Genomic DNA, 12,361 nt, shown 5'->3' with positions numbered 1-12,361 from the left:
CTGGTAATCCAGCTTGACAGCGTGTCGTGAGTTTGACTCCCGTTCCCGACGACCTTTGCTGTATGTCTCCCCCCCATCTCTCTCCCCATTTCCTGTCAGCCTACTGTCCTGTCAAAATAAAGTCATAAAAGCCCCAAAAAATATATTTAAAAAAGTGACACAGTATTGTTACGCCCCGGCCTAGGGGAACCGAGACGCAACATATGGTGTGGAAGACCGCCCTTCCCAGCCCCCAAGAACCGCCGTCCAAACAGTTTACTTTTTCGATCTTGTCGATCTTTTCTTTTATTCTGTATTATATGGTTACAAACTCTCCAGGGGCGGAGGACTCTTCACAACAAAACAGAACTAGAAAACAATAACCTCTTACCTACACACGAAAGAAAAAAATACAACTTCCTTATCGGAAAAACAAAGCTCAAACAATATAATAAAAAACATCCCCCCCCCCTCTTAGCTGAGAACAATAGATCACAAGAGTGCCGAGTTAGGATGGAACTGTAAGCATCTAAATGTACAGGTTAGATCAAATGTTTGCAGAGATCCAGTAATACATGTCTGTTCGGCCTCACATGCACAAATGGCTACAGAATGATCACAGATGAATGACGGACGGGGTGTGTGTGTGTGTGTGTGTGTGTGTGTGTGTGTGTGTGTGTGTGTGTGTGTGTGTGTGTGTGTGTGTGTGTGTGTGTGTGTGTGTGTGTGTGTGTGTGTGTGTGTGTGTGTGTGTGTGTGTGTGTGTGTGTGTGTGTGTGTGTGTGTGTGTGTGACACATTGGTGTAGAGGGAAAAGGGGACCGGACCAGAGCCCTGGGGAACCTGTGTCAACTAATTATATATTTAAGTATTTCTGTCTTTCTTTTGAGGTTTAGTTTACATCAAATGGAATCTAAAATGTTTCTAAATCTTTTCACAGGAGCTGATCTGTGTGTGGCCCACATCACAGAGGAAGGGCTGAAGCTCTTAGAACCACAGGAAGTGACCCAGACTCATGTGGTTGTAAATGTGAGCCATCCATCTCTCTATGGGCTGATGTGGAGGAATCACAACAACTTTAAACCAACATGTGGTCAAGTTCTGCTGTTCCTTCAACCACCGAGACAAACACACACTCTGAGTGTAATTCTGCTGCCCAGCAATGTTCCTGTCAAAGAGGTAAAATTATATGTGTTAAGTAGCTACCATTTTAGAGATTTCTCTTTAAAGTTATTTTACTAAATCATTGAATTGATTTTGATAAGACAACTAGAGGCTATAGTGTGCAGTTGGGGGCACAGTTGACACTCAGCCAGAGTTACGTAAAGAGCAATGTAAAAATTATCTGCTATTAATGAGAACAAAGACTTGTAAAGTAACCTGTGTACTTAGCCTGACTTATTGTATTATTAAATTAGTATAAAGCCTAAACTATCTGCCCATATACCAGCCATTATGATTGAACCATCTGGTCAAACTGTGTTGGTGTCATTGTAGGTGAAAGTACAACATGAGGAGGATGAACACATCAAGACCTGCTCCTCGTCCTGTGATCTCACCCCAAACCAAGTCTACAGTCTGCAATGTACTTCATCTGCAGTACAACCCCAGGTATCACACATTAAAACTACTAACTCTGTCTATTGTATAGTAAAGCAGTGAGTCAGTAAATGTGATAATGACACGTTATTTCCACTACTACTGCAAGTGCTACTCCTCCATAAGCAATAATACTTTGCTACAGCTACTACAGTAACAACACAATACTAATACCGTTATATCTATTTTCAGTCTGCAACTCATCATCTGAACTATGGACCACATTACTCTCCAACATTTGAGGTGAAGTTGGATCTCGATGCAGAATCTTTCACATTGACATTACTGGGACCTGAGAACAACCCGGTCTGGCAGCAAGTCATTTACCTGAAAGGTAAAAGCAGAGTTATTCAGTTTGATTGAATCTCATCATAACTATCTTGAACATTTGCCTAGACAACAAACTTACATTCACAATTAAGGACAATGACATGAAGAGGTTGAGGACAATGTTGTGCTATTTATTGAGAAATAAAAACATTTTTAATCTTTGTAATCAAAGCAGTCAGTCTCCATTCTAGACCATGAACATGTGTGGCTCATCTCAGCACACGGTGGGTTTTGCCACCCACTGTTAAATAGAGCAGAAATACGTCCTGAAAAAACTGTTCTGTCAAAAAAAAAATATTTGACAGATCATCATAATCATGATAATTCACCTAAAAGTATTAGGTATTAGTAAATTCACCTTAAATATTTAGGTATTATTTTGTCCAGACACTGCCCCCTCCTATATAAACTAAGGGAGTAAAGGATTTGGACCGATTGTGTTGGTTCTGAATTGCGGTTCTGTCCTCCCGAACTGCAGTTCACTTCAAGCCAAAATAGGTCTGAAATACCCCCAGTAAAGCGTTAACACATAGGGTGGCCTATAGGGTGGGCTTGGTGAAATAACGGAGTCCTCGATTGTCTCTGAGAGGCTGTTAAAAAGAGCTGCGATCTGATTGGGTCTGAACAGTAGAACCCATAAAAGGCAAGCTTGTCGTCTGTGTAGACTTGTCTGCTCCGGTCTGCTCTGAGTTGACAGCACTGGCCATAAACCTGTCAAAAACATGTCAACATCAGATGTATAAGCTCACAACAGGTTGCTGATGCAACACTATGGAGATCAGCTACTTTTGGTGTGCAGCACCACTGTATGGCGAAGCATGACTGCAGTAACAGCGTGCCTTAAATTCAAGTTATTCTTAAAGGAGTAGTTCACCCAAAAAAATACTTATTTTCTATCAATTACACACCACATGGAGCCTTGAATTCATGGATTTGTTTTTGTTTTTGTCGCATTCCTAAGCCAATAATTTGATGACCGGGTGTATTTCCGGTAGGGGAGACAAAGAGTCTACTTTGTGTCTCCTACCGGATGCATTAGCCGGTAGGAGACGGTAATCAAATTATTGGCTTAGGAATGCGACAAAACCTAAAAATAATCCATGAATTCAAGGGATGTGCAATTGATAGAAAATAAGTACTTTTTTGGGTGAACTACTCCTTTAAGTCTCTCACTGCCAAGGACGACTTATGACAAGACATTGTCATAACGACCTGGCTGCCAAGGACGAGTTTGGACGAGTAAAAAAAAAAAAACATCCTGTATCTCGGCTCCTGTGTACTTTTTTTTTTCACTATGTATTTTTGAACGAGACGTGTTCTTTTCAAAGGCGTATAAAAGCGAACGGGAGGTCGAGATGACATATTTTTTTCTTTCGCGGAAGCACAGTGAAATCCTCTGTGATTAGCAACCATCAGGGGATCGATCATACTGGAGAGAGAGAGAGAGAGAGAGAGTTGTGTCGTATGAACTTATAGTGATCTTATGACTACAGTACCTGATGACTTTGAAAGTCTTACAGTGTGGATGAGCCTTAAAGGAGTAGTTCACCCCCAAAATGACTTTTTTTCTATTGATTACTCACCCCATGGAGCCTTGAATTCATGGATTTATTTTTGTTTTTGTCGCATTCCTTCCTTTATTATTTGATTATAATAAATTTGTGTCTCCTACCGGAATCAATGGGGACAAATTTATTATAATCAAATTATTGTCTTAGGAATGCCACAAAAACAAAAATAAATCCATGAAATCAAGGCTTCATGGGGTGTGTAATTGATAGAAAATAAGTCATTTTTTGGGTGAACTCCTCCTTTAATGTGCTGAGAGAGGAGCAAAAGTGATCCTTTACTAGCCTCTGAAAGCACTTAATGACCACTGAGGTCAGTGGCACAGCAATACTGGGTGGTAATCGTTCAGGCCAGCTGGGAAGGCATTCTTAGGTACCGGAACAATAGCGGACCTGTTGTAGCATGTGGGGAGTGGGGACTACACACTGGGCCAGGTAGAGGCTGAATATGATGGTGAATACTGGTACCAGGAGGTCAGCACAGGTCTTGATGTTCCGCCCAGAGATGTTCCGGATGCTTTCCCGATGTCCAACCCCTTTGAACATCCTCCTCACGTCCTGCTCACAAAAAAACGACTTTGTTCTTCGAACACTAGGTTGGAATAACTCCCTACTGTTACTATCCACAGGGCTACTCGTGCCAGCTGCCAGCATTGTTAGCCTCAAATCTGCTATATGTGATCTAGTCTAACACATTTACTGTTAGGCTCGGATTCTTTAGAATTACCTTTCGGTTGGCTTCTAGGATGGCATTATTTAGAAAGGTTAACCTAGTACTTTTCTTTGCATAAAGTTGTAGATGAAGGATTATAGTAACCGTGTAGTTTTGATTATCCCTACATATTTACAATTTTGCAGTAGGCTTCATTTAGTTGTGTTCTATGTCACCATTCAGTTACAATTTGAATGACATTCCCTTCTAGCAGCCTGTTGTCTGTCTGTCTAATGTTTACTGTGTTGTTTCTTTATCAGATCTCTGTCACCTCACTCTGGATTACAACACAGCACACAGAGAACTCTCTCTGTCTGAGAACAACAGAAAGGTGATACGGACGAAGATGGTTCAGTCGTATCCTGATCATGTAGACAGATTTGAATCCATGGAACTGGTTCTGTGTACAGAAGGTCTGACTGGACGCTGTTATTGGGAGGTAGAGTGGAGTGGATTTGTTGCTATAGCAGTGACTTACAGAGGAATCAACAGGAGAGGACGGGATAACAACTGTGTGCTTGGATGGAATGAAAAGTCCTGGAGTTTGAATTGTGTTGAAGAGAGTGACAGATACTGGGTCGTACACGATAATAAGTTCACTTACCTCCCGGTCCATCCCTCTGGCTCCAACAGAGTATCAGTGTATCTGGACTGGACTGCTGGGAGTCTGTCTTTCTACAGAGTGTCCTCTGACTCATTGACACACCTGTACACTTTCCAGTCCACATTCACTGAACATCTCTATCCTGGGTTCTGGTTTGACTCCTCCTCCTCAGTGTCTTTGTGTCAGATGAAGTAAGTAAAGGAACGCGCGCGCCACACACACACGCACACGCACACACGCACGCACGCACGCGCACACACACACACACACACACACACACACACACACACACACACACACACACACACACACACACACACACACACACACACACACACGTTTGTGGACATAAGAGGAATATGCCCGACAGCAGCAAGAACAAAATGAAAATCAAACACTATAGTCAGAATAAAACATATAAATAAGGCATAGAACAAAGACAACATGATCAAGATTATAAAGTCAAACCTTTTTCAGTATGGGCAGCCATAGCTGAGTGGTTAGTGAGCCCACCTGTGGAGCCAGAGGCCCTGGTTGTCCCAGGTTCGATTCCAGGCCAGCAATGTGTCAATGTATGTCCCTGAGCTAGACTTTGAGCAATTTGTCAATTTTGCAAATGTTTTTATTGTATAGTTTGTTGATCACTTTTGAAGCAGTAATCAATTATTCTATTATTTATTTTCAGATGTATGAAAAAGGTTTTAAAAGTCCTTAAATGGTCACTTTGTGTATACCCTGTATACAATTATACTGTATATTGGTTTGTTTACTGTTGAGTGAGAAAACCATGTTGCGCATTAAGCTAATCATATGGGGCCCCCCAAAAAATAAGTTGGGGTCCCCCATGGGGGTCCCGATCCACAGGTTGACAACCACTGCATTAGGACAAGAAAATCACCAATGATGATGTATAATTGCTCTACTAGAGTTCTGTCTAACAACCAATACAGAAAACAGGGGTAAACATGACTTTATAAAAATAAATAAATAAATACAAAACAGATTTAGTTTTTATATTTTAAAATCATATATGTCTTTTAAAGGTAAAGTAGTTATGTTTGCTTAAAATATCACAATGGTGCCTCTCACATAACTGGCTTGGCAAACAGTCAACATACTAATCTGGATGCACAGAATGCTTGTAGTGAAAATGGCCATGTTTGGTCAATAGGAGATTTTTTATCACCTGTGCATAACAAGGCAACACGACATGTGTAGTGTCATTTATTGATTGATTTCTGCATGTGCAGGACAGGAGTGGGACTCCCAGTACCAGAGATGACAGAGACCAGCGACACCACTGCAGAGGAGACAGGTACCCAGCTGGCAGGGCTTCACTAATATAAATTACATACACTTGCATTGACACTTCTGAAGCTAGGGAACCTGTCACATCTGATCTTGAGTCAGCATATATTCCATTAAGGGGCCGGCAAAATCCAAAATTCAAATACAGGCACAAGATCAAAACCACAAGAACTAGCAGAACGGGGGCACGGTGGTGCAGTCGGTAGCGATGTCGCCTCACAGCTAGAACGTCCTGGGTTCGATTCCCGCCTGGGACGCTGTGGGCGCTGGGGGTGTGTCTTCTCCTCCGCGTCACCAGCGCCCATACCCTAGGGGGGGTTGGTGAAAGGGCCTCTCTGTGTGGAGTTTGCATGTTCTCCCCGTGTCTCTTAGGGTAGTTAATACCCTCACAAAAACATGTAGTAATCCTGGTCTCTATACTGCCTCCCCCTGGTCAGCCGGGGCGCCTGATGGAGGGGAAAAGAACTGGTTGGAATAACGTGTTCCTTCCACACGCTACGTCCTACCAGGGAAACTCACCCCTGTCAGGTGACAAGAAGGTTAGTTGGCTCTCATGCATTGAAGGAGGCATGAGCTCGGCTGGCCTCCCTTGGCTGGTGAGGGGAGTGTAGCGCCCAGGATCACTTAGAAAACTGGCACCGGGTGAAAAAAGGGTTACAAAATCGAGGGATTCTTCAAAAAGAACTAGCAGAACAAAATCTAAGATATACTCAACAGAAGGCTATAGAGCCAAAACAAACTGGTAAGGAACAAAGAGAACAGTGCAGTACACAGGATGACACCAACTAGACACAAATGAACATGATGGACAATGAACACAGGATAGGTTGTGGTGAATTAACAGAGATGGAAAGGAATCAGGAAAAAAGGACAGGTCCCAGATTTCCCACAAGACACACAGAGGAAGACCAGGGTAAGTGACGAGAGAGAAGGGGACTGGAGAAGAGGACACATTACATGGCACCACAGGAGATCAGATCAGGGCTGGGCCACTGGACAGAACAGGTCCACACTAAACTGGGCTGGACAGGAGAGACAGAATCTGGAAGTAATACACATTGGACTGGCTGGGGGGCTGGGCAAAACAGGACAGTACAGGACTGGGTTACTTGACGGGACCAGACAGAACTGAAATAATGTAATACGATAGGAACACAGGACTGGATGGGGCAGACAGAACTAACGGTGTGAACATGACAGGGTTGAAGGGACAGAGAACTGGGTCAGACAGGACAGAGCGGGTATTAAGAAACAGACTGAGGACAAAGGCAGAGAATGTTGGACCAGAAACAGAGACAAATAGACAGAGATGGACAGAGAAAGAGAAAATAAGCTACCAGACAGATGAGTTGTGGACACAGTCAGAAAAAAATAGACAAACTAACTAATTGGCAGCCATGGGGACACATACAGATGAACAGACCACATGAATTGAATACATAGGACCACAATAGAAACAAGTCCTCGGGACCTTTTTTGTGTTGCTTTTACCCTTAATGTCTGACTGTACCTCGTGCTGTTTACATTTCTGACTAATAAAGTATTCAATCAATCAATCAATCAATCAATCAATATGCAGACTACCCGTGGCACACTTAGTGATTTTTGGGGGGCATGTCACACAGTACCTTATACCTATACAAAGCCAGGTGCATTATACCAAATACCAAAACATAGTTGCATGCTGGAACAACAAGAAAAACAATTGCCAATTAGCCTGAACAACTAAAACTACAGCAGCGTTTCAAAGAAAAACAGCTGCTGCATGCATACACGACGCGTTACTTTGCACATGCATTACTGCTAGATGTGTCAACTTCTTCTGAATCAGCATGCTTTAAACATAATATATCCAGGTGCTCCCCTGAAAACTAGACCAAAGAACGTGTGACAATTGCACATTATTATTATTAGAATTCCACTCGACCTGTGCATGTTATTATATTTGTTAAATGTACTGTAGGTAACATGTTTGAAGAAAATATGAACTTGTCCAATTCACATGAACTGTAATGGGTCTGATTGGAGGGATAATAGAATCAGTGATGCCACCCGAGGTTACTAATAGAGGGTGTGGTACACAACATGGGGGTTGAACGAACCAAACCGTTTGTGCCAGGTTGAGCGGAGGAGGAAAGCAGAGACTTCGAAGCGCCAGTTTAGAGAGTTTTGAAACAAAGTGTAAACAGTAAACTGCAGCCGAGGTTAAAGGACTTTCGAGCCCAGCGGAGAGAGGAACCTGCCGTTCCTGCTGTGCGTTGGGATCCGAGCGCCGTGGTGTTGTGGTCGAGACGCCGGTCGGGAGTGGAGCCGACAGCCGAGGCCGGTGAGACCAAACCGAGCAACCTTTTCTTTGGATTACAAATTAGAGAGGTACCCCGTATTTAGCTATTATTTGGGCCGCTGCGCGCGGAAGAGACTTTTCTTTTGAGTGGATTAAGGAACAGTTTGTGTCGCGGGAGTGCGATCAGAAGAGGACGGTCGCGGGACTATTTATTTATTTATTTAAACAGCGTGCGTGTGCGACGGACTTCTAAACGCTGTGCGTGTTTGTTTATTGTTTATGTTTACATTTTGACCCGCGGGGTTACAAGGGACAGTGGGATTTGTTTGGTGGGAGGGGCGTTTGAAGTGAATCAGAATCAGAATCAGGTTTATTGTCACATCACAGGTTTACAAGGTAAAAAAGTGGGTGAAATTCGTTTTTGTACATCGTTCCCATCGCAACGTTAATTTCCATAGAAAGAAGAGGGGGGGGGGGGAGAAGAAGAGGGGGTGGGGGGCAAGTGGGAAGGAGATCAAAAACAAGAGAACAACAGAAGGCCAGACAAGTTATCTACGTAGTGATGATTGTTTGTTTTTGATATATTTGTTTGTTTGGCTGTTTATTTTATTTATCAGGGAGAGCGACAGGGACAGAAGTAAACTTTGGAAGTGTTATTATTTGATTTAAATACCGAGTGAACTGTCAATTAATACCTGGCTTCTATATAAAAAATGTTATCAGTTAAATCACCCACCGATCTCGTTGTTTTTTCCTTTTGGTAATAAGTATCCTTTCAGTTAAAAAGGCCGATTGTTACATGTGGTGGCCCATACAGGGATCGTGGGTTTTAAAGTAGACACTGAAAGCCAGTATTTTGAGAATTGATTTTGGAGAAAAAAAAGGTAACAGTGAATAATGCAAAAAAAAAAACTTCTGAAAAAGACAATGGTACTAAGTGGGGGAAACCCAGAACAGCTAGCACATATAGTAGAGGAGGCAGCCACTGTTCAGGGTGAGGAGGAAGTTAATATTCCAGGGCGCCAATCCTTTGAACATCACCGTAATCCTTTAGGTGAAATCACATCACTCATTAGCTCTCTGTACATCTCTGATGAGGAAGACGAGGATGAGGAGGACGAAGAGGAGGAAATTGAGGGCCCGGGCCCAATACAGCAGGACTTGGCCATGATTAAGGACAAGATTCAAACCTTGGAAGGTCATGTGGAGAATGTGCGGGGTGAGTTCGAGAAAACGAGTGAGAGAACTATTAACCGGGAAGAGGTTCTGAGGGAGTACATAGATCGTAGGATGGTCGAGATGGAAGTTCTTGTGAGGAACACAGTCAAACAATTAGAGCAAGGGGTTGTTGAGTGTTTACAGAGGAGGGATGAGAGATGGAATAATGAGGTCTCGAAAATAAAAAGAGCGAGTACCGCTCACCTGAGAAGGGCCCAGGTTTCACCTCGCCCATAATTTAGTTTCTATGGAACACATACACCTCGCCATCATCCCACGAGTACTCCCTACCGATAGTCCACCAGTGCACCTCAGGTACCGCCCACTGCTACCTCTCAGGAGCCATACGTCCTAGTACCTGCCAGTCAGTGCACTTCAGGTAGCTCCCACTATGGCCTCTCATGAACTGCCCACCCCTGTGCCTTCCAGTCAATCCGTCACGCCATCTGGGGGACAGCACCCCGTTGCAGCTACTGACCAGTCCACTAGTGCACCACCTGTTCAGCCAGCCAGTGCCTACCGATTCTCGAAACCCGCCATCAGACTGGAATTCCCTAAGTATGGTGGATCTAAGGAGATTTCGGATATCCTGAACTTTGTGGAGTAATGTGAGAACTTCTTCCCCGTTAGGCCCATGTCAGATATGGAACTCATGGGGACGCTTGCGAGTGTCCTTGAGGGGTCCGCCAGGAGTTGGGGGACATCTGAGAGGCAGAAGTGTAAGTCTTGGGCAGGGTTTAAGGAAGCGTTTCTTGTCGCGTTCTTACCCACCGATTATCAATCGGAATTCGAGGAGAAGCTGCGTGACATGCTGCAACTTCCCACCAAAGTCTGCGAGACTTTGCCTATGACTACCGTGCGCTCTGTCTGAAGTGGAAGCCGGAAATCACTGAAAGTGAATTGGTGAGGAAGATACTCAACAACTGTAATCCGAGGATTGCTGGGTGTCTTTGCGGGACCGTACAGACGGTGGATCAACTGGTGAAGGTTGGGTCCCAAGTGGAAAAGGATTGTTTTTCCTCCAGCACCTACTGGAAGAAGGTAAATCAACAAGGCGGAGACAAGGGAGTCAAACAAGGCGGAGACAAGGGAGTCAAATGGATGGATGAACTTATTATTCGTTCCCATTGCCACGAGAGGCATGGAGTTTGAAGCGGTGATGGACACAGGCTGTTCATACACCCTGATGAGGAGAAGCAACTGGCAGCAGTTATCCCGAGCAGGGGAACATCTGAGGAAGTGTGATGACCGGAAGTTCATCCTGGCAGATGGAAAGGAGCACCAAGTGGTGGGGAAGGTGGGTTTGATCTACGGCTGGCATGGTCATATGTGGTCTGTGGAAACATTCATCCTAGACGACCACAATCTCACCTTCCCTTTGATGCTGGGCCTCGACTTCTGACTGAAGACCAAAACTGTCCTCAACTTTGGCGAAAAGACTCACGGGGTGTGGGGTCCTGAGGGCTACACACACTATGCCTTTGCCTCACAGGCCTCACCCGCCCTGCCCTCGGCAAAACTATCTTGCTGTGCCTGTATCGCCATCGATGGGCAGTGTTGGTGTCACGCCATTACACCGTGTCCGAAATGTTCCACCCGAGGTGGAATGTCTCTTCCAGAGATGGCCGTCTGTGTCCTCGGGGCAACTAGGTAAGACCAATGTTGCCACCCATAAAGTGCACACCACGGATGAACTGCCGGTGCGATGTAGAGCCTACCGAGTCTCACCGTACAAACGCCAAATCATCGTGGATGAGGTACAGGGGATGCTCACCAAGGGAATCTTGGAACCTTCTGACTCTTCCTCGGCCGCACCGGTGGTGTTGGTCAAGAAGCCGGACGGGAGTAACAGATTCTGTGTGAATTATAAAGGACTCAACTCCAAAACGAATCTGAATGCCTACCCCATGCCCCTGATACACAACATCTTGGAATCAATGCATGGAGCATGCCATTTTAGCACTCTGGATCTGAAGGCAGGGTACTGGCAGGTCGCAATGGATAAGGAGAGCAAACACAAGACCGCAGTCATAACACCCATCGGACTGTATCAATTCAGAACCATGCCCTTTGGACTGAAAAATGCCGGTGCTACTTTCCAGAGATTGATAGAGAGAGTGCTCGGTGATCTCAGGGCAAGGTGCTGTTTCGTCTACATCAACGACATTATCGTCTTCTCTCCAAGTCCTGACCAGCATATGAAAGATCTTGATGCCGTGTTCGCCAAGCTTCATGTCGCCAACCTCACCCTGAATCTTGAGAAATGTCACTTCTACCGAGAGCAGCTGAAGTTTCTGGGACATATCGTCTCTGCACAGGGGGTCGAGACGGACCCAGACAAAACCGTTGCCGTTATGAACTATCCAGCTCCCCATGACTTCATCGCAGTCATTGCAGAGATTTCTCGGAATGGCGGGCTGGTATTTCAAATTCATTCCTCACTTCGCAGACCTGGCCGCGCCGTTAAATCACTTGAAGCGGAAGGGGGTGAAGTGGAATTGGACGGAGGAATGCCAGACAAACTTTGAAAAGCTGAAGCAGACTCTAGTGGAGGCACCTGTACTGGTCCATACTGACGCCAGTAGTGTCGGGTTGGGAGCCGTACTGACCCAGCAGGTGGGCGGCTTAGAGAAGGTGATTGCGTATGCCTCTCGGGGACTCAGAGGAGCCGAATGCAACTACTCTACGTCCGAGAGAGAGTGTCTTGGGTGGGCGGTGGAAAAGTGGAAACACTTCCTTGAAGGAGTGGAGTTCGACGTG

General features: G+C 44.8%; 2 protein-coding genes across 2 annotated transcripts in view; both read left to right on the top strand.

Moving 5' to 3' along the window:
* The window catches only part of LOC308078258 (NACHT, LRR and PYD domains-containing protein 1-like), a gene marked incomplete at its 3' end in the record, with an annotated part of 39,670 nt that extends 37,265 nt beyond the window's left edge, over window positions 1–2,405 (top strand). Inside the window, exons 13-16 of the mRNA XM_080419379.1 lie at window positions 919–1,157; window positions 1,476–1,589; window positions 1,770–1,911; window positions 2,386–2,405. Coding sequence (XP_080275505.1) covers window positions 919–1,157; window positions 1,476–1,589; window positions 1,770–1,911; window positions 2,386–2,405 — 515 coding nt within the window. The remainder of the gene's footprint in view (window positions 1–918; window positions 1,158–1,475; window positions 1,590–1,769; window positions 1,912–2,385) is intronic.
* The window catches only part of LOC308078728 (NACHT, LRR and PYD domains-containing protein 1b allele 1-like), a 496,405-nt gene that overhangs the window by 474,815 nt on the left and 9,229 nt on the right, over window positions 1–12,361 (top strand). Inside the window, exon 25 of the mRNA XM_080420037.1 lies at window positions 6,042–6,106. Coding sequence (XP_080276163.1) covers window positions 6,042–6,106 — 65 coding nt within the window. The remainder of the gene's footprint in view (window positions 1–6,041; window positions 6,107–12,361) is intronic.

Source organism: Gymnoscopelus braueri (assembly GCF_963280865.1).
Source record: "Gymnoscopelus braueri genome assembly, chromosome: 22".
NCBI lineage: Eukaryota > Metazoa > Chordata > Actinopteri > Myctophiformes > Myctophidae > Gymnoscopelus > Gymnoscopelus braueri.
Note: the sequence above shows the minus strand (reverse complement) of the source record. Positions and strands in the feature narration are given on the sequence as shown.